The sequence below is a fragment of the Octopus bimaculoides genome, chromosome 2 (genome assembly GCF_046866305.1).
Source record: "Octopus bimaculoides isolate indiv1 chromosome 2, ASM4686630v1, whole genome shotgun sequence".
Taxonomy (NCBI): domain Eukaryota; kingdom Metazoa; phylum Mollusca; class Cephalopoda; order Octopoda; family Octopodidae; genus Octopus; species Octopus bimaculoides.
Genome location: NC_142929.1, coordinates 14,685,152 through 14,709,176, shown reverse-complemented (window position 1 = coordinate 14,709,176; position 24,025 = coordinate 14,685,152). Strand labels below are relative to the sequence as shown.

Genomic DNA, 24,025 nt, shown 5'->3' with positions numbered 1-24,025 from the left:
AGACTCCTCTCTAACACAGTAGAACACGATATTGACTTATGAAGATGTTATGGTTGTGTAATGAAATACTGTGTACCTACAAGACATTAGTGTGTAAAATGTGTATATTGGGTGTACAAGTGAAATAATTCAGGAGATAAATCTAATTGCACTACAAATATACAGGTCACAAGTTCAATTCTATATCAGGCATTTCCTTTTTGCCTCTGGATATAGGCTGGTCAGTGGATCACATACCTGTAATTAACCTGACTGTTGTTATTACCTAGCTCTTGTCCGCCTAGATTGCTGAATAAAGACATTCCAACCATGACCATCACAAACACCACAGTTTTTTTATGTATCAAGGACTACATTTTTTCAGTGAGTCCTTCTTTTTTATAAGACACTAGGGTGTGATTTGCAGGAGATTTAGCTGCTATTTGTAATAGTTGAAACACCTTTATCAGCTCAGTATATTTAATTATCAGAAATGGTATGAGATTGTCATGAGGGGTCACCAATTATCACGAGGGGTTACTAATTGTCATGAGGGGTTACCATTTGTCACGTAGGTCATCAGATGAATGATATGGAGGCGCTGATGGTAAAGTTGGGTTTTGGCTGTGTATAAATAATGCACAACACTTGTGAACAATTAACAGAACTTTTATTCAAAAACTTTCTCAGGTTGGTCTTCAATTAATAATACAAACAACAAAATATACACACTGGATAAAACAATTCTGTTGTTATGACAAAATTGTTGGTTAGTAAGGCTCTGTGAAAATGCTGTCACGACTGGAGAAATATCAGGCTAAATTCATGACTGCAAAACTGTAGCTGCGATTGGTTGAATAAAAAGTTGTTAAAAACAACTATTAATGCTGGAAAATGAGAATGTGGCTTTCATGGTGGCAATTTCCAACTGAAATTTAGTGCCAAAACTCATCTGTTTAATAAGCCTTGTGAGAAGACATTCCAGAAGATTCTAGAAAGTAGTGTCACATGATGGCTCAGTGTTGATTGGTCAGTTAGTCGGCTGATCACGTGAAGTGGTTGTGGCTAAGCTGTGACTTTAACTCTGCAATTTGGTGATTTGGTTTCAAATCTGCTACATGATCTTTAAAAATACTGCCTTTAGAAATATCAGATTTTGGCATCTTTCTTAACTAAACTTGATTTAGGTTCATATTTTTGTATTCTTCATGTTACTGAATGTGAAAGTAAGCACTAAGTCTACAAGCCATTTTGGTTCATACAACAAGTGACTCTGTGTGTGTGTGTGTGTGTGTGTGTGTGTGTGTGTGATAGTGTTGGTGAATGTTTGGACAAGTAATAATTTCCCAGGGAGCTATGCTACCAATTTGGGCTTGGTTCCCTCCTAGTTGAGCTGTTTTTCATTTCATTGGCACTGATTTCTTATATCTGTGAATTCCTAATGTTAGTCAGAAGCCTGGAGAAAACTGGGCCTTTTCAAACACAGAATATAAAAAAATATATATATGCATGCATGTGTGTGTGTGTATGTATATATACACACATATACATATACATACATATATATATATGTATGTGTGAGTGTATGTATATATAAGTATATATACGCACATATATGTGTGTGTATATATATATATATATATTTATATATGCATGTGTATATAAATATATACACACATATATGTATTACATACAAAAACCCACACACAAACATGCACACACACACACACATACACACATATATATTTCATGGAAGTATAACAGGAAGCAAATTGTTGGTTTTTTCAATTATTCAATAATTTCAATAACTGAAATGCCTGCAACTTTCTTCCTGTTATTCTTTCCTATCATATGTGCGTTCTTCTTACTCCATAATACGCCTTAACGTCTTAGCCATATGAATGCTTAATGATCCTCCCCAGACACAACAAGATTTCTTTCAACACATGAATTCACATCGAGGATCTTGCAAACCAAATTCAAAATACAACGTATGTGTGTGTGTGTGTGCGTGCGTACACGTGTGTGTGTATACACACCAAAACTAGTTGTTAAGGCGGTGAGCTGGCAGAAACGTTAGCACACCAGGCGAAATGCTTAGTGTTATTTCGTCTGCCGCTACGTTCTGAGTTCAAATTCCGCTGAGGTCGACTTTGCCTTTCATCCTTTCGGGGTTGATTAAATAAGTACCAGTTATGCACTGGGGTCGATATATAAGCGACTTAATCTGTTTGTCCGTCCTTGTTTGTCCCCTCTATGTTTAGTCCCCTGTGGGCAATAAAGAGTTAAGAAATAGTTGTTAAGCAATGGGGTGGGGGTGGGGACAAACACACACACACACACACGTACACACACACACACACACACACGTACACACACACACACACACGTACACACACACACATGCACATATATATACAAACAGCTTCCTTCAGGTTCCATCTACACAAGGCTATGTTCAGCCTAGGGCTATAGTAGAAGACACTTGCCCGAAGTGCCATGCTTTAGGACTGAACCCAAAACCATGCGGTGGGGACGCAAAATTCTTACCACAATATATATTCTTTGTAAGTTGAATACTTATATAGCTTAAGACATTATCTACATATCTATATATCAAAACATATTTTCAAATACTTGAGATGCTTTCACTAAATTTTTTGCATTTATTATTATTATTATTATTATTATTATTATTATTATTATTATTATTATTCTTATTATTGAATGTGGTGAGATTACAACAGACACGTTATCACACAGGGCTAAATGCTTAGCAGTATTTCGCTCGTCGCTATGTTCTGAGTTCAAATTCTGCCGAGGTGAGCTTTGCCTTTCATCCTTTCGGGGTCAATAAAGTATGTACTTGTTGCGTACTGGGGTTGATCTAATCGACTGGTCCCCTCCCCAAAATTTCAGGCTTTGTGTCCAGAGCAGGAAAAAAAAAATTAATTAATTAAGTACCAGTTGAGTAATGGAGTCGATGTGATCAATTGTCCCCCTCCCCACAAAATTCAGGCCATGTGCCTATAGTAGAAAGGATTATTATTATTATTATTGAAGGTGGTGAGCTGGCAGAATTGTTAGCGCTCTGAAGGAAATGCTTAACATAGGCGTAGGAGTGGCTGTGTGGTAAGCAGCTTGCTTACCAACCACTTTGTTCCGGGTTCAGTCCCACTGCATGGCACCTAGAGCAAGTGTCTTCTACTATAGCCTCGGGCTGACCAAAGCCTTGTGAGTGGATTTGGTAGATGGAAACTGAAAGAAGCCCGTCGTATATATATATATATATATATATATATATATATATATTTTTTTTCCTTAAGGTTTTCAGGTTCTGGGTATATATAAATGAGAAATCCATTCTAAATTATCTCAATCTCTTCTCCGCTGACATACTACGACGAAGTCTCCAAGATGCAGATAAGATAGAGATTTTTATTTATTTACGGCCTCAAACATCTCATACCCTTTGCGCTTTAGTCTGCCCTCTATTATTTATCTTGTTTCTCTCCATGAAATTCAATTGAATTCAGTTTTTGTCTTAAATTCATACTTATTCATTTTCTAAGCTTCCTAAATTCATGCTACGTATATATTCTATTCACCTAGATTTCATTGCTCCTTTAAAAATTACGATTTATGCATTGTTGTCTCTCAAATATTTAAAATCTACGATCAAGAGCCCTATCTCCTCGCTGATGGTACAACTTGTTGAAAGCCACCGACCAGATTTGTGGGTGGTGTAAGGTCCCCTCCCGACCCAGAGTAACGTGGTGGTGGAACAAGGAGGTAGACAGGGCTATTAGATAAAAGAAACAGGCTTGGAAGGACTGGAAGAACGGTGGTAGCAGGGAATTGTACCAATGTGCCAGAAGGGAGGCTATGCGACAGGTTTATTTAGCCAGAGGGGAAGCAGATAAGAAAAGATTTGCCAATGTTCTGCGCCGTGAGGACCAAAGACTCGAGGTATTTCGTGTTGCAAGACAGTGTAGGAGAGAGAATAGTGATGTTGTAGGAGAGAAATGTGTTCGCATGGATGATGGTACGCTTGCACTAAATGAGGATGCAAAGAAAGAGGTCTGGAGATGCCACTACGATAGATTGCTTAATAAAGAGAATGAATGGGAGGAAGAGAGCCTGCCATATGTCGACCCAATAGAGGGACCAGCTATCCGAGTTGATAGTACCGGGGTAGATAAAGCAATTAAGAGTATGAAGACCGGGAAAGCCCCCGGCCCATCAGGCATCAAGCTGTTAGATCAGGTTATGAAAGTTACAGAGAGGGTCATCATCATCATCATCATCATCGTTTAACGTCCGCTTTCCATGCTAGCATGGGTTGGACGATTTGACTGAGGACTGGTGAAACCGGATGGCAACACCAGGCTCCAGTCTGATTTGGCAGAGTTTCTACAGCTGGATGCCCTTCCTAACGCCAACCACTCAGAGAGTGTAGTGGGTGCTTTTACGTGTCACCCGCACGAAAACGGCCACGCTCGAAATGGTGTCTTTTATGTGCCACCCGCACAAGCCAGTCCAGGGGCACTGGCAACGATCTCGCTCGAAAATCCTACAGGAGCCAGTCAGGCGGTACTGGCAACGGCCACGCTCAAAATGGTGCATCTCATGTGCCACCCGCACAAGAACCAGTCCAGGGGCACTGGCAACGATCTTACTTGGCTTGCCGGGTCTTCTCACGCACAGCCCATTTCCAAAGGTCTCGGTCCGTAGTCATCGCCTCGGTGAGGCCCAATGTACGAAGGTCTTGCCTCACCACCTCAGCCCAGGTCTTCCTGGGCCTACCTCTTCCACGGGTTCCCTCAACTGTTAGGGTGTGGCACTTTTTCACGCAGCTATCCTCCTCCATTCTCACCACATGTCCATACCAGCGCAATCGTCTCTCTTGCACGCCACAACTGATGCTTCTAATGTTCAGCTTTTCTCTCAAGATACTTACACTCTGACGGGTATTCACATTGACATTACACATCCAACGGAGCATACTGGCTTCATTCCTTGCGAGCTTACGTATGTCCTCAGCAGTTACAGCCCATGTTTCACTGCCATGTAGCATGGTTGTTCGTACGCATGCGTCATACAGTCTGCCTTTTTAATACAGCCCAACTAATTAGGGAGCGAATCAATTTAGATGAGATGCAGTTTGGGTTTGTGCCAGGTAAAAGCACTACTGATGCCTTATTTCTAGTGAGACAGCTGCAGGAGAAATACCTAGCTAAGGATAAACCTCTGTACCTGGCTTTCGTTGACATGGAGAAAGCCTTTGACAGGGTCCCCCGATCCCCTATCTGGTGGTCAATGAGGAAACTTGGGATAGAAGAATGGTTAGTGAGAGCTGTGCGAGCCATGTACAGAGATGCTGCCAGTAAGGTGAGGGTTGGAAATGAGTACAGCAATGAATTCCGGGTAGAGGTAGGGGTCCACCAAGGTTCCGTCCTCAGCCCCCTCTTATTTATCATAGTCCTCCAGGCAATCACAGAGGAGTTCAAGACAGGTTGCCCCTGGGAGCTCCTCTATGCTGATGACCTTGCCCTAATTGCGGAGTCACTATCAGAACTAGAGGAGAAGTTTGAGGCGTGGAAGCAAGGTCTAGAATTGAAGGGCCTTAGAGTCAACCCAGCTAAAACCAAAATCCTAATAAGTAGGAAGGTAGATAAAACACAAACCCCTTCAGGTAGATGGCCCTGCTCAGTATGTAGAAAAGGAGTAGGTAGTAACTCTATAAGATGTACCCGGTGCAAGCTATGGACACATTAGAGGTGCAGCAACATCAAAGGCAGGTTAACTAGCAAGTTAGTTTTTGTTTGTGGCAGATGTTCAGGTGCAATAAAGACTGTAAACAAACAGGAAACAACTTCTATCTCATTCCAGGGTGAAAAACTAGAGGTAGTCGATAGCTTCCGCTATCTAGGCGACCAAGTTAGTAGTGGGGGTGGGTGCGCTGAAAGTGTAGCTGCTAGAATAAGAATAGCCTGGGCAAAGTTTAGAGAGCTCTTACCCCTGCTGGCGACAAAGGGACTCTCACTCAGAGTAAAAGGCAGACTGTATGACGCATGCGTACGAACAGCCATGCTACATGGCAGTGAAACATGGGCTGTAACTGCTGAGGACATACGTAAGCTCGCAAGGAATGAAGCCAGTATGCTCCATTGGATGTGTAATGTCAATGTGAATACCCGTCAGAGTGTAAGTATCTTGAGAGAAAAGCTGAACATTAGAAGCATCAGTTGTGGTGTGCAAGAGAGACGATTGCGCTGGTATGGACATGTGGTGAGAATGGATGAGGATAGCTGCGTAAAAAAGTGCCACACCCTAACAGTTGAGGGAACCCGTGGAAGAGGTAGGCCCAGGAAGACCTGGGCTGAGGTGGTGAGGCAAGACCTTCGTACATTGGGCCTCACCGAGGCGATGACTACTGACCGAGACCTTTGGAAATGTGCTGTGCGTGAGAAGACCCGGCAAGCCAAGTAAGATCGTTGCCAGTGCCCCTGGACTGGCTCTTGTGCGGGTGGCACATGAGATGCACCATTTTGAGCGTGGCCGTTGCCAGTACCGCCTGACTGGCTCCCGTAGGATTTTCGAGTGAGATCGTTGCCAGTGCCCCTGGACTGGCTTGTGCGGGTGGCACATAAAAGACACCATTTCGAGCGTGGCTGTTTTCGTGCGGGTGACACGTAAAAGCACCCACTACACTCTCTGAGTGGTTGGCGTTAGGAAGGGCATCCAGCTGTAGAAACTCTGCCAAATTAGATTGGAGCCTGGTGTTGCCATCCGGTTTCACCAGTCCTCAGTCAAATCGTCCAACCCATGCTAGCATGGAAAGCGGACGTTAAACGATGACGATGATGATGATGATATGCACCAGGTACATGCATCACAACCATATGTGCATGACATGGTGATCTCATATCAAGATAAACAGTGCATCCTTGCAGGTGGGGGCCAGTTAGAATTTTCTTCAGGTTGAGTAGCCTATCCCACTCAAAAGGTCCCTGAATAAAGTTTGTTTAAGGATACTGAACGAAACACCCATGTTTCCAAAGTTGAATAATTCAAACCCCAAAGAATTCCTCTCAACACATGGCTATGATGCTCCCCCACTACTTCTGCACGTGAACAGAGATGCACATATCGTCAGCCACCAAGGGACATGCTCAACTGGTTAAGGTCAAACAACTGACAAGCAAATCTGTGCTATTAAGCAGAATATTTGCTGTAGACCATCTTTTGTACCAAGACAAAACGATGTACATGATAACGCTTCCAATCAATTAAGATCAGAAGCCATGAGAGCCACTGCTTGGTACTGCATTATTATTATTATTATTGTTGTTGTTGTTGTTGTTATTATCATTATCATTATGTTCTGATTTCAAAATCTGTCAAGGTTATCATTGCTTTTTATCTTTTCAGTGTTAACAAAATTAGGTTACAGTCGAGTTCTGGGGTCAATGTAATTGGTTTGCCTCCTACCCTCAAAACTGTTGGCCTTGTACCAGAATCAGAAATAATTCCTATTCTCCTTCTTCTCTACCTCCTCCCCTCCCCTCCTGCTTGTTGTTTCTTCTTCTCCTTCTTCTCTTCCTCCTCCTCCTTCTCATCATCATCGTCATCATCGTCATCATCGTCATCATCATCATCATCATTATTATTATTATTATTGTTATTATTATTATTATCATTATCATTATCATTTTTATTATCTTGACTTTGATCTCATTGACTAATGTTGAACAATCATTATTAAATCCTTCATATCAAGTAATAATCTCAATGAACCAATTGTAATAATCAACAATATATATATATATAAAAAAAAAGAAAGAAAGAAAAGGAAAACAGAAAAAAAGAAAAGAAAAGCAGAAGAAATGATTGCATATTTCATTGTTCTGATAACTGATATTTTAAAGGCTAAAGTTAAGACACCATTTGATAGTAAGATAACTGGCTACTTCGGAAATACTGGTCAAGTATAGTAAAGTTAAATAGAAACAATATGAGAGATCACTACGTGGATCCCTTGTATGCTAAAAATAGATGTCAAACCGTCTTACCACTACATCTGTGTTCTCAAATAGAATTCACGTCCCTCGGACATTTTTAAGTTTGCTGACCACTGGTTGAAATTGATATTATTTGATAATATTAATTTCTGCTCTTATTATAGTAAAGTTGTTATGCATTAAACTCAGGGTGAATAGAGTATTTTAGCTCTGTATTTTAGCCAATATTTTGGCTCTAGATATAGTGGCGAGCTGGCAGAATCTTTAGCACGCCAGGTGAAATGCTTAGTGGTATTTCGTCTACTGCTACATTCTGAGTTCAAATTCCACAAGGCAGCGAGCTGGCAGAAACGTTAGCACGCTGGGCGAAATACTTAGCGGTATTTCGTCTGCTGCTACGTTCTAAGTTCAAATTACTATACACTGTAAAGAGGTTGTTGTTAGGAAGGACATTCAGCCATAGAAACAATGCCAAAACAGATGACTGGTGCCTGTTACAGCCTTCCAGCTTCCCAGCTCCTAATGAACCATCCAACCCATGCCAGCATGGAAACGTATGAATATGATGGTGATGGAATGGAATTCATATCCATACCTATATTTAATGATAGTAACTGGGATTGTTATTTCATCAACTGCTCAGGATGTTTCTCAAAATCCTAGAATGTATACATTTTTGCTTCTCAATGAATTTTTTTTTTTACACATCATCTTCCCCAAGAATTCTTCTAAACGTAATTTAATTTGACAAGTATTAATATGGGATGTTTCTAAAAATAGGATATCAGATTTATTAGAGAAGAATGGGAGCAATTTTGTATTTAGGAGATTGCAACATTTAACCTCACCTTAAAAAGAAAATAACTAACAACAAAACAAAACTAGTGAAGCAGAAAATGGCTTTAGTTGTCTCACATTAACATTGCCATTTATCTACAGTTACACTTTGTTGATTTCAGGTTAGTTACAAGTGAATGTAATGAGTCAGATGGGAAGAAAATTCCTAGACTTTTCTTTCTCTTCTCTTCCCACTTTCTCTCTTTTTTTAAGGATATTTTCTACAAATTAGTTTTGCTTTGAAGGTGTTGGGTAAAAGAAGCAATGTATAAATTTAGAACTATTATTTTTGTAACAGTACAACCTTTCTATTAAGACATCATTTTCTCTTAACGTTATAAATATTTTAGTATGAGTGACTAGTAATTTCTGAATTCTATAACAGTGTTGACTTTGCCTTTCATCCTTTCCTTCCCCCAAATTTGAGACCTTGTGCTTCCAGTAGAAAGGATCATTAATAATAATAATAATAATAAAGCAACCATACTCTGGGATATGCCAATACACACAGATAGAGAAATTAAGGCAAATAGACCAGATATAGTTGTCAAAGATCATGAAGAAAAAAAATGCTTTCTAATTGATGTATCAATACCAGCAGATGACAACGTTTCTCTAAAAGAAATGGAAAAACTTTCAAAATACAAAGACCTGGAAATAGAGATAACTCGAATGTGGAATCTAAAAACAGAAACAATTCCTATCATAGTAGGTGCCTTAGGTATAATAAAAAATATTCAGACAAATACATAATAAAAACACCAGGACTTACAAATATATATAACATACAGAAAATTGCACTACTGGGCACTGCACACATTCTACGCAAAACACTTTCAATACAGTAAACATAAGAGCACCACAGCAAACCACAGCACATACCCAAGGCGCACAGAGCTGCGCTCGGTAGTGAAGTGAAAGCACGTTATAAAAATAAAACTACTGAACAATAATAATAATAATAATAATGATAATCCAACTGAAAAAGCTCAACTCCCACTTAATGCTTGAAAGGTTTACACAAAGGAGTAAAAAACAACTATAAGAAGTTGATTCTTTCAGATTACATAAATGTTCAGATTTTCAGAACTGTTCACTTGATGTTATCCTTGAATAAAATGTGTATAGAATAGTGATTCTCATATGTATCTCTCTCCTCTTATGTGCATTGTGGATTTTTGGAAATATAGTTTAAGGCATTAGAAAATACATGCTCATGCTTAATCCCGTTGAAAACTGTGTTGTAATTTTGTTTTACATAAATTTCATTAAGTCTTTTTAGATATTACTCATTACTTATTTAACCAAACATAATTTACTCATCAAAATTATCTTTATATGTTCCTGTTAGGTCTCATCATAAAATATCATTTCTCAAAAACTATTCACTTATAAGGGAAGCAACAGTCTATGATAGTGTTTGGTATTTTGGTGTGGGTGTTGGGTTCACAATTGCTAGGCCATGGGTTCAATTCTCAGGCTGAGTGGTACATTGTGTCCCTGAGTGAGACTTCATTTCATGTTGCTTCAGTTCACTCAACTGAAAATGTGTGTCAATGGAAGCTGGGTCATTAACACTACAACAGACTCATGTTATCTTCACAGAGAAGTCCTATATTCTCATTTGTTCAAATGCCACTGAATAAGTCCTGGTCTAATTACTCAAGGCAGGTGTATTTTTTTTTTAATTCGTTTTTAGTTTCTTAAAATACATTGTTTTTAAAATGTTCCATGCAAAGTACCCAATGGGTTTTTAGCTTTCCATACTAAGGTCACCAGTGATTTATTGTCTTGATGTCAATAAGTCAAAAAAATTGAACACCCTTCTGTACGTAAAGTATTAAATGGAATATTTTAATATATTTTGGGACAGTCATTTTTTTCTTTGGCCAAATAAACACATGCACTGTATATTCATTCTTCTCTTCAGCTTTATTATTGTTCTTATTTTAGTGTCCTTTGTCTTCAATCATTTGTCACACGTCCTGCGACCTCTTCAATGACTCTCCATCCCATGTGTCTGTGTAATCCATCTTTTTCTTTGGTGTGCGTGTGTATGTGTGTTATGTAAATGTGGTAAACTAGCACCCCATGATGTACAAATTACAACATTTACTCGTATATGTGTCACACCCTTAATTTAGCGTTAAATCTTGGTACAAGTTTTAGCTTTGATAGATTTAGCAGGGCCAAGTTTTTTTTCCGTTAAAAATCAATTATAAAATAGTTCGACTTATACATGAGTAAATATGGTTGTTATTTTTGTGAACCTCGATTGATACGATATATGATAAAATACATGTTTTGTGAGCATAGCGTCTGTTTATTTTTTTCTCCAAGGTACAGTGTATCTAAGACGAATGTATCGTTTGTGATTTAAAGATGAACATGTGTACATGTTTGTATGTGATTTGAAAAGAGGCTCTTTCTCTAGCTCAAGATTTAATTAGTTATATTCAAAACTGAAGTTTGTTTTGAGACAATTCAAGTTTATTCAATTATCTACCATGATAACGCTAATAAAGATCTCAAAAAACACGGAAGAGTTGATATTCGCATAAAAATTGATAAATTGACAAGGTTTATGAGACAAGGGAAATAACTCTATGCGTCTAAACGGCTTCGTATATGATTCTATTGCAATGAAATGTCGTTATGTAACAATTTCTATAAACTAATGAAAAATTAATATTATCACTCTTTAGAAATAAAACTGTAACTGTATCTATACGCCATTATAGTTTTTGAAAGTTATTTTGAACAATTATCACAGACTAGAAACATAAATAAAAGACACCAGTGAGGTAGGCAGTAAACGAAAGATATTAATGTTGTTAGAAAGGTGAGCTGGTAGAATTGTTAGCGTGCTACACAAATTAGTGACATTTCGCTTGTATTTACGTTTTGATTTCAAATTCCGCGGTGGACTTTGCCATTCATCCTTTTGGGGTCGATAAGATAAGTACCAGTTGAGCACTGGGGGCAATGTATTCGACTAATACACTTCCCCAAAATTTTGGACCATATGCCTTTAGTAAAAGAAATTAATATGTTGTTTTTTTCGCCCTGTGTCATCCGTAATAGGACAGACCTATGACCAAAGGCTTTCAATGCTTTGATCATTTGTCTTTTTTCTAGCATTGGACATCTTGGATTACCTTATCCATTTTCCTTTCTTAAGATGGTCGGATGCGAATGGAAGGAGATTTCGACTGCTGTTTCTAGTTGGTCGAGCAAACAATATAAAAAACAGAAAAACTTAGGCTCGAAATGTCGAAGCATTCTTCCATTCTTCCTGAATGTCAAACTAATACACATTGCTTATTGTTCCTTCGCCTGTTTCTGGGTTTTTTGTTGTGTACTTTTTTTTTTGTATGATTTTGAACTAAACATAGAAAGTTACTTGTTTGGTTATGAGATTTAATTGTAATAGCATAATTAAAATAGCATATAAAGATTTTAATGGTGTCATTAAAAAATTTTGGTATTCATTATTTTGTCTACTTTGAATCAAAGCGCAGTAAAACTGCATTCCATTGAAAATTATAATTTTGGTTTGACTGCTTCTCTCTCGCCTATTGTTTAGTGCAATTGGTATTGCACACACACACACGTATATATATATATATATATATATATATATGTGTGTGTGTGTGTGTGTGTGTATACGTATGTCACTATTCAGTTTATTTCAAGATTTCTTGCCAAAAGAGAATGAACCGGTTTCTAACCTAGATCCAAGATTCCCTCATTGGAATTTCAACATCAACGACAGGGTATGTATGTATGTATGTATGCATGCATGCAAGTAACCGCACACACATGCACAAACACTTAAGAAAGGCGTCGAGCTGGAAGTAATGTTAGCACGCCGGTCGAAATGCTTACCGGTATTTCATCTGCCGTTACGTTCTGAGTTCAAATTCCACCGAGGTCGACTTTACTTTTCCTCCTTTTGGGGTCGATAAATTAAGTACCAGTTATGCACTGGAGTCGATGTAATCGACTTAATCCATTTGTCCGTCCTTGTTTGTCCCCTCTGTGTGTAGCCCCTTGTGGGCAAAAAAAAAAAAAATAAGAAAAATAAGAAATACTTAAGTAAACTAGTGACTGATTGTAGTCGTCTCCCAGCAAAACTAATTGTCGTTTTTGTTGGGTGGATTATTCTTAAGCGAAAAGCTCAAGAAAGATTGAATCTGCAGCAAGTTGGATTTTGTGGTTTATCCATTCTGGATATGAAAGGTCAATTTTGTCCATTTCACTTCATACTTACTCAAGATACATCTACATATAGTGAATATATATATATATATATATATATATATATATATATTTATATATATATATATATATATATATATATATATATATATATATACATATATACATACACACACACACACACATATATATATATATATATACTGTCAATTTAAATAATAAGGGTGAAAATTGAGTATTCATTTAATTAACATTAATTTAAAACCAGTGGCCTAGCATACTGAAAAATCTGAAGATACAGAAAAATTATATTACATACATGTAAGAGGGATGACCACTAAGTGGACGTCCATTATGCTAGAAGAAGACCACCTATGGTCCTGAGAACAATCTTTTCTTCGTGGTCAGATCAGGTGGTCTTCTTCTAGCATAATGGATGTCCACTTAGTGGTCATCCCTCTTATATGTATATATATATATAAGGTCGTGATTTCAATTCCTGGCGACGCATTGTGTCCTTGAGCAAGACACTTTATTTCACATTGTTCCAATCGACTCAGCTAACAAAAATGAACTACGTTAAGGGTACGCGTGTCTGTGGAGTGCTCAGCCACTTGCACGTTAATTTCACGAGCAGGCTGTTCCGTTGATCGGATCAACTGGAACCCTCGTCGTCGTAACCGACATTTTCGTTCATTAGCCAGGGATATATATGAGCAACGATGTGTGTCTAAGTTCAGAATAACTGTGAACGAGTTATATAAATGTGGGATATATGAAAATAGGTAAGAAGTATTTGAATACTTCCCGTAATTCATATGCGACGTTATTAAGATGTTGATTATTTCTACTAATTGGTAGAACATAATGAGTTACTTCCCTTAGATTATAATTCTTTTTCTTCTTAGCTTGAAGTGTTGAGTTCAAATTCCGCTGAGGTTGACTTTGCTTTTCATCCTTTCAGGGTCGATAAAATAAGTACCAGTTATGTACTGGGGAAGGGTGTAATCAATTTAACTACGCCAGGGTGAGAGTATAAAAACTTCACTCCTCTGCCAAACTGTTTCATCAAACCAGTATAACCACAAGCTCAAATTCATGGCCTGCACATCAGACTGTGGTTGGTGGAGGAGAACATGGTGGGGGAGAACATGGTGAGGCCTTCGTCCTGCGGTAGGATGAACATTGGCAACACAATCTAATCCAATCTTTTCAGGGTCATTAAAATAAGTGCCACTTGAGCACTGGGTGGGGGGGTCAATGTTATCTACTAGCCCCCTCCCCACAAATTCCAGGCTTTGTGTCTCTAGTAAAAAGAATAAGTTTTTTTTATTTTTATTAAGATGGCGAGCTGGCAGAATGCTTAGCAGTATTTCGCCTGTCGCTACATTCTGAGTTCAAATTCTGCTGATGTCGACTTTGCCTTTCATCCTTTCGGGGTCGATAAATTAAGTACCAATAAAATACTGGGGTCAATGTAATCGACTAGTCCCCTCCCCAAGAATTTCAGGCCTTGTGTCTATAGTAGAAAAGGATTATTATGAGCTGGCAGAATCGTTAGCTCAATTGTTAGCAAAATGCTCAGCGGCATTTTGCCTGTGACTATGTTCTGAGTTCAAATTCTGCTGAGGTCGACTGTGCCTTTCATCCTTTAGGGGTCAATAACTTAAGTATCAGTCAAGTACTGGGGTCGATGTGATCCACTTACATCCATCCTCCTCAAATTTCAGGCCTTGTGCCTATTGTAGGAAGGATTATTATTATTATTATTATCATTGTCTTTGCACAGCTTCTAACGCTGGAGATGTACTACGGTGTCAGCTGTTCACTACCAGTGAACTAAGGTAACACCTCTTATTTTTCGAGCACCTTCCGGAGTATTTGAGCAAGTGCCCCACCCTATTTGTTCCATGTACTTCTCAAAATTTTTACTCACTGTTCCCAGGGCTCTGACAATTATTGGTACGACTGCTACCTTTTTCATCGACCACAACCGCTTAACTTCCCAAGCTAACCTGTTATATCTATCGACTTTTCTTTCTTCCTTATTGTATACCTTGTTGTCAGCTGGGTATGCTATATCTATGATCCAGCACAGTTTGTTTTCTTTCTCAATTAAGACCATATCTGGCTTCCTGTTCTCTATCTCATGGTCGCAATCCTGTTGGATTTTATTATTATTATTATTATTATTATTATTATTATTATTATTATTATCATTATTCATCATCATCATCATCATCATCATCATCATCATCATCATCATCATCATCATCATCATCATCATTATTATTATTATTATTATTATTATTATTCATTTCCACTGTCAATTCTTGAAGCAGTGAACTATCTTAGTTGTGTCGAAGTTTCATAAGAACAATTAAGAAGGCCTCTGAATGGTCATGTAATCTGATAGATTAGGCCACTCTGTAGCCTAAACACCCTGAAAAAAAGAGAAGAAACACACCCTGTCAGCATAAAAGAAAAAAGCACGGATCTATTTTAAAACGGGGGCCACATTTTTCATTAATGTTTTACGTACTGTTTTTGGTACGGAAAGACTTTCAAACTTCGTATACTTATCTATTTTGTGTTATAGAACAGAAAAATATTTTTGTATTCGAATTTATTTCATGTAAAAAATTGTCTTATTTCGATAATTTCAACCAATCACTGACAAGTATTCAGTTGTTTACATTTACCCCTTTGGCTGATTAAGCGATGTAAAGCGTATTTAATCTCCATACCTTCGTTTTATTTGCTTTTTTCATTTTAAATTTGCTTTAACCCTAACCCTAACCCTAGGGTTAGGGTTAGGGTTAGGGTTAGGGTTAATTGTTTCAGAATCGTTTGTTTATGTAGTCGGCACTTAATGTATATCGGCTGAATGGACGTCAGTGATTGGTTGAAATTGCAGAAATACGACAACTTCAACATGGAATAACTTATGGATTTCTTTTTTTTTTTAAGAAGACTAAGAGAAAAAGATGTTTTATATGACACCTTCTACCAGTGTCCCAAGTTTCAAAGTGTTTCGTTAATGAAAAATGTGGCCCCCGTTTTAAAAAAGATCCAAAAGCACAATGTATAATGATACAAAAGATACATTATGTCTTAAAAAGCAAAGAGAAAAGGACAGGATGGTCACAGCTGGAATACTTTTGATGACTGACCTATTTGCACCAAAGCTAACCTCAATCTAAACAACAATGACAACTTAGAGCTAGATGAACTCAGCCATTGGGAGTTAAATGTCACAGCCACATATTTAAGGTAACAACGATGACAAAATATGATATCTCAGCTGGTGGTCTGGTATTCAAACAATTCACTTATCTGTGTTATGACATGCCCAGACACAATTATTAAGGAAAACATATTTAAATTGCTTCATAGATGCAAATCTGGTTAAGTGATTAAAGAATTGACTTTTGAACCACTTGGTTCTGAATTTGATCTCACTGTGCAGCACTTTGGGCAAGTGTGTTCTTTTGTAGTATATAATATTCCTGAATATATGTAACCCATCACTTAGATACACTTATTATATATATTAAATTCAAATTACGATGAACGTCAACAAACAAACGAAGTTTGCTTTTAGGAGCGTTGAGATGTCTAAGAAAGTTAAAGAAGTGATTTTAGATTCTCAAACACCAGGATATTGGCCGCCTACACTTTTTTCTGCAAAATAGGGGTAGCTTATCCTGTTCAGGCTATATTATTAGCATTATCCTGCGTTTGAGAATTTATTATATATAGTTTTTAACTTCTTAAACTCATTAATATTCTGTATACATCCTTCAAACAAAAAATGATAAAATTTAATGTAAAGTTCTGAATGAACAGAGATTTTCTTTTCAATCGAAGGATGTCTACTTAGGCAGAGGAGTGGCTGTGTGGTAAGTGGCTTGCTTACCAACCGTATACTTCTGGGTTCAGTCCCACTGCATGGCACCTTGGGCATGTGCCTTCTACTATAGCCTTGGGCTGACCAAAGCCTTGTGAGTGGATTTGGTAGATAGAAACTCAAAGAAGCCCATCGTATATATACATTCATATATATGTTTGTGTGTGTGTATCCGTGTTTGCCCCCCCCCCCCCCCCATCGCTTGGCAACCAATGTCGGTGTGTTTATATCCCCGTAACTTAGTGGTTCGGCAAAAGTGACTAAATATTTGGCTTACAAAGAACAAGTCCTGGGGTCGATTTGTTTGACTAAAGGCAGTGCTCCAGCATGGCTGCAGTCAAATGACTGAAACAAATAAAAGAATAAACGAGAAGGCCGATAGTTTCTAGTTTGTCAGCAGGCCAGCGATGTGCATCAGACCCTCTCTTCGGTCTTTATGGCTTGATCCACCCAGTTGTAAATAGTTGTTACAATGGGGGAAACCACTGGTATAATGGATGCTTGATTTCATTGGCAGTATCGTTGTTGTCATATATTCTCATGGGTAAAATACGTAATAAGCTGGGTCACTTTATCAAACGAGTAGTAGCTTATTCAGGGCCAAAGATGTTATGTTCGATCTCTCGTTTATGCTTTGAATATGACCACTCTCACCCAACACCAGGTCATCTTTGTCTTTCTTTTGTTTGTTTTTGATCCATCTGAGGCTGATAAACTAAAGTAATAACCACAATATAATCGACCGTGTCCTTCACTAAAACTTGTGACTGAATGCCTGTTAAGAAACCAATGTGCAATCAACAGTAGCCTCCCTTTGTACTGGGAATGTTTTTAACAGTAGCTATTCAGCATTTTGATATACTAAGACCTTTCTCTTTCTCTCTCTCTCTCTCTTGCACACACACACACACACACACACACACACACACACACACACACACACACACACACACACACACACACACATTATCACACACTTTCTCTCTCCTTTCTCTTTTTTTTTCTTATGAGAGAAAAACTGAAATTACATAAAGATGTTTTTTTTAAATATGTTGAAATATAAATATCAAACCAGTTAATTATCCTTGGCCTTAACAATGATTGTCAGCAATTGAAAAAATATAAAATCAGTTACCAGAGTAATATCAGATAGAAAGAGATGTCTATAGAAGTTAGTAAATGAAATCATAAATGAATTTTGTTATTCACAAATAATTTTTCTTACAAAAATGTTATTTCATTTGAAATCTTTTTAACAAACTGTTTAAGATGATTGATGCATAACATAGTAATTTAATTATTTATCAAAATATATAAATCTACTGTTATCTTTTAAAGCTTAACAGCAACAAATTGAGGGTTTATAAGCAAATAATGGATGTTGATGGGAATGTGGCATAACTGTATCCCAAAATTCAGCCCTTGGCTATTGATCAAGGCTAACAATAATTTCTTACAGCAGCACTGGACCACATATTAAGGGATAGGTAGGAAGCAGTGCTGGCTGAATTTCCCCACAGCACCTTTATCTTAATAATTTTTTTGACCCTGTGTTGATAAAAGCTTAAGTCAACACCAAGAGGGTAGAAAGGCTCTCACTAATTATTGCAAAGAATTTAGTCTGCCACTCTGCTATTTCTACCATTCCATTGTACTTCACATTATTATTTTAATAATAATGATTTCTGTCATAAATACAGGGTTGGCCATAAGTCACCCGACAGTAAATCAAAATTCCATAAATGCTTAATTTATTCATTCCAATTATGGTTAATAATTGAATGCTGTGAGTTAAAAATCACTGTTTTTTTTTTTCAACATTTGTCTATTTATTAGTGAAGTCTCATATAAAATAATTTTTGTATTTCATTGTATTTCCTCTTTTATTCAGAATTTGTCGACTAGGAACAGCAAATGGTTGGTTTCTGCGCATCAATACCCGTGTGCACATTGATCAAATAATAGAAGCCTTTGCTCAACATTGTGCTTATATGGATCGGCTGGAAATCCAGTGGGATCCTGACACCATCCGCTTCAGTGATAAAAGTAACAAATTTGTGGATCATATTCGGTAAGTTCTGCATCTCATTCGTCTTTTTTATATATATATATTCTGTTAATGGAGAACAAGGGTGTAAGTAATAGAGGAGCAACGAAAGTGACCACCCCCACTGAGCACGTTTTTCAAAATTGGCACCTTTTGTAAAATTTATAATCAATGAGTTAAAAATTGTTTGGTATATGTCCAGGTACCCTTTTTTTATGTGATTTCCCCCTCAAAAAATACTTTAGAACCTAGCAATGTCCCTGCTGGAGAGCACTGCTTTAATTTATTTTCTATCAGTTCTGTTGGCACTTTCTGGCTGGAAGTCGGTCTATGATTGAATTTGTTGCAGCAGATCTACCCTCAGTGTCTCCTTGAATGGTTGGCTGGTCCGGGTCATCATTAAGAGTTTATCCAATGTTTTTTTTTTTTTTTTAATGTTTCAGTAGAGGTTCCTTTTATATTTCTGATTTCTTAATGTTAAACATTAAGAGGAGGCGCAATGGCCCAGTGGTTAGGGCAGCGGACTTGCAGTCATAGGATCGCGGTTTCGATCCCCAGACCGGGCGTTGTGAGTGTTTATTGAGCGAAAACACCTAAAGCACCATGAGGCTCCGGCGGGGGTGGGGGGTGGCGACCCCTGTTGTACTCTTCCACCACAACTTTCTCTCACTCTTACTTCCTGTTTCTGTTGTGCCTGTAATTCAAAGGGTCAGCCATTGTCACACTGTGTCACACTGAATATCCCCGAGAACTACGTTAAGGGTACACGTGTCTGTGGAGTGCTCAGCCACTTGCACGTTAATTTCACGAGCAGGCTGTTCCGTTGATCGGATCAACTGGAACCCTCGACGTCGTAAGCGACGGAGTGCCAACAACAAACATTAAGAAATACCTGACTTGTACAATAGGGTATTTTTTTACTCATGATTTTGAAGATGATATATTTGGAAGCTGACTGTATCTACCAGTTTTTGCATTAAAATTCTCTCTAATACCAAAATTTGGAACATGGTTCTTCCTTTCATAGTTAACTATAAAATTATTAACCATCTTACTTAAAATAACTCTGAGCACCTTTTCAAACGCCACCTGTCTAACACCTGTGGACATGTTTACAAAGTCAGAAAACAGCACAGCTTCCATGACTTTCGGAAACACTTTTTCACGCTAAGTATGGAACAAACTAGTTGTTGGAGCACTGCATTCTTCAAAACTTCCATGCTTCCTGAGATTCGCCAACACTACACCTGATTTTCTTCCCTCCATACACATGCAAGCATGTATCTGACTCATACACTGTTCACTTTCCAGACATTTGTACAATACTGCAGATGCTTTATATGCACTTTTGACAAGTTGTAGTGCACCTGAGCACTGTATACAATAATTTCAGTGCTGGTGGCACATGTAAAGACATTTGAGTGAGATCGTTGCCAGTGTCGCTGGACTGGCTCCTGAGCAAATGGTACATAAAATACACCATTTTGAGTATGGCTGTTGCCAGTACCACCTGACTGGCCTTCGTGCCGGTGGCACGTAAAAGCACTCACTACACTCTCGGAGTGGTTGGCATTAGGAAGGGCATCCAGCTGTAGAAACTCTGCCAAATCAGATAGGAGCCTGGTGTAGCCATCTAGTTCACCAGTCCTCAGTCAAATCGTCCAACCCATGCTAGCATGGAAAGCGGACGTTAAACGACGACGACGATGATGATGATGATGATGATGATGATTATTATTTTCTTTTTCATTACCACTCTCCTCTTGCCCCTGCTGTTCTCTTTCTTCTTTTAGCCAGCTGTAGAGGCAACCAGTGAGGCGTTTGGCGATAGCTCTCTGGCCCGGTTCCTCAGATGTGCCAACAGAGTCTATTCTGGGACCATGCTGCACAAACTGTCATGCTACAGTATTTTACCATTTACTATAAAACAAATTCGTAGTGATAACATATGTCTCTGTTTGTTTATCATATCTACAATTATGTTTATATGCCTATGGGTCACTTATAATGACCGTACTTAAGCAGAGAGCAAGAGTCTTGATCCTCAAAGGATCTACTTGAGGCACTTATCATACCGGCGCAGAGTTAGGATGTTGGCGGAAATTATTACTGCAAAGATTATGAATATCATTTTTTAAACCATTAATCTTGTTTTGTTGGAAATGAGTTTTTTTTTTTTCATATTGATATCTTTGATTAGAAATCAAACTGATTGAAACAGTTTTTAATTAAAAAAAATTTTTTTTATCTTTTATCTTTTACTTGTTTCAGTCATTTGACTGTGGCCATGCTGGGGTGCAGCCTTGAAGGGTTTTTTTCCAGTCAAACAAATTGAGCCCTGGACTTTTTTAAACCTAGTACTTATTCTGTTAGTTTCTTTTACTGAACTGCTAAGTTACGGGGGTGGTAACACACCAACACCTGTTGTCAAGCAGTGGTGAGGGACAAACATAGACACAAAGACACACGCACACGCACACACACACACATGCATATGTGCGCATACACACACGCACACACACACACACACACAAAGACACACACACACAAAGACACACGCACGTGCACACACACAAACACACGCACACACACACACACACAGAGGATGACTTTTGTTCAGTTTCCATCTATTAGGGTATGATCTGAAGGAGATTTGCCTGCTATTTCTCATATGTCAAGCAACTGCATAGAGTCTCCATAGTTATTCATTGTATAGATGCTGATGTGATGATGATGATGATGATGATGATGAGGATATTAATAAGAAAGTAAAGGCATGTGGCTTAGTGGTTAGGTTATTTGGCTCATAATCTTGTGATTGCGAGTTCAATTCCCAGTGGTGCATTGTGTCCTTGAGCAGGACACTCTATTTCACGTTGCTCCAGTCCTTTCAGCTGGCCAAAATGAGTCGTACCTGTGATCCAAAAGGGCCAACCTTGTCACATTTTGTGTCATACAGAATCTCCCTGAGAAATATATTAGGGCTGTGGCTGGGTGGTAAGTAGCTTGCTTACCAGTCACATGGTTCCAGGTTCAGTCCCACTGCGTGGCACCTTGGGCAAGTGTCTTCTAGTATAGCCTCTGGTCGACCAAACCCTTTTGAGTGCATCTGGTAGACAGAAACTGAAAGAAGCCCGTCGTATGTGTGTGTGTGTGTGTGTGTGTGTGTGCATGTGCTGCGTCTGTGTGTGTTTGTGTGTGTGTGTGTGTGTGTGTGTGCATGTGCATCTGTGTGTGTCTGTGACTGTGTGTCTCCTCACTGTTGCTTGACAACCACTGTTGGCATGTTCATGTCCCCCGTAACTTAGCAGTTCGGCAAAAGAGACTGTTAGAATAAGTACTAGGCTTACAAAGAATAAGTCCTGGGGTTGATTTGTTCGACTAAAGGCGGTGCTCCAGCATGGCCACAGTCAAATGACTGAAACAAATAAAATAGTGTCTGTGGAGTACTCAGCCACTTGCATGTTAATTAACGAAAGGGTTAATATGAATATTGGCAAAAATCATTATAGTACTAGCAAACTTGAACTTCAATAAATAAAGAATGTATTGTTAAGGAAATTTCCCAATGTCTTATTCATGGATGCTCTCTCTCTCTCTCTCTCTCTTTTTCTCTCTTTTTCAGACTGCGTTGCCCACACCTTCGATCCATAACTTTAAGTGATGGTGAATATTACGAGATGGTCAAATCAAACTTTGAACGTGCTGACAAGAAGAGAGTTGTGAGAACGACCATTAACTACAACACCAGCATTGTTAGTCTGCTTAGTCAGTACAATGACTTGCTCTTCAACTAGATCTCTTGAACTGTTGGACTGTTTATTTATTTATTTATATATTTATTTAACTATTTATTTATCTATTTATTTATTTATTTATTTAAACCAACTCCTTGTGTGTTAGTGTGTGTGTGTGTGTGTAACCTAACTTTGGACTGATTACATATTAAGAGATACACTGCTCTGTTATAGTCTTTTGTGTTTCCTGATCTTTCCTTTATATCAGTGAATTTGAACATCATTAGTTTTTTCAGTTTATTGATATCAGGTTCAAACTGTTCCAAATTTAAGAGATTTGCAGTTTGAAAGATTAATGGAAATTCTAAGAAACCCATGTAGCAATAATTGTTTGCTAAACAAAACAAAATTTTATTTAAAAAAATTTTTTTAAAAACGAAATAATTTTCTGTTTAGAAACTGCTTTAACAGTTGCTTTTGACCCTCTCATGACTTAAATTCACTCCAGTGGAGACGAAATGGCCAGCATTTTCATAAATTTGTATCCCTATCAAGGAAGAACATGTCAAACATTTTCAAGGTCATTTAATTTAATGAAGGACAAACTCTGCTGGTAAATTAACATTTCTTGTGCAGTTTCATGCCATCTTTTAATAACTATTTCGAAAATTTTCTCCACGTATAAGAAAGAAACTAACTTTTTGTTAATTGTTAAAACGAACTTTAAAAAAAAAAATGAAAGAAAAAAACACCCAAACTTCAGATGATTTTTAACAAATAATTTTACTAAAACAATATTTTGATTAAATACAAAATGATTTTTCTTACAACAAAATGTTTATTTTCGTTTTTCTGTGTGTCAACTATATGTACACATCTGTTTGCGTTATTGATCACTGTTTTAGCAAGCTATCGGGAAAAAAGTGAATATTACAAACACCCACAAATACAGAGACATGCATTGAAGTGGCAAGGAAAAGAATATATTTATTAGTGTGGAGACAGTGTAGAGCAGCGAGTCTCGACCATTATTTCATCTATGGACCTCTTTGATTACTATTTTATTCCGGTGGACCTCCATAGCCATTCAATGTTTAAAAACTAGTTTTATAGATCCTTCTTTTGAATTTCTATCTTGTTTTTCACACATTAACTGGTGTATGTTGAATTATGTAAAATGCTAAAGACAGAAACCTCAGCTGTTTCTTGCAATAAACACATCCAAAGTAACAATTTTTTTTTATGGACACTTAAAGTACTACTTGTGGAT

General features: G+C 37.9%; 1 protein-coding gene across 10 annotated transcripts in view; it reads left to right on the top strand.

Annotated features, from left to right (window-relative positions):
• Nucleotides 1-23,590, top strand: part of LOC106876006 (F-box/LRR-repeat protein 6) — a 336,390-nt gene extending 312,800 nt beyond the window's left edge. For all 10 annotated transcript variants that reach the window (XM_052975599.2, XM_014924360.3, XM_014924365.3 and 7 more), the window contains 2 exons: nucleotides 18,863-19,042; nucleotides 22,644-23,590. In XM_052975599.2, the coding sequence (XP_052831559.1) occupies nucleotides 18,863-19,042; nucleotides 22,644-22,815 (352 nt within the window). In that variant the 3' untranslated portion in view covers nucleotides 22,816-23,590. The remainder of the gene's footprint in view (nucleotides 1-18,862; nucleotides 19,043-22,643) is intronic.
• The last annotated feature ends 435 nt before the right edge of the window (nucleotides 23,591-24,025 follow it).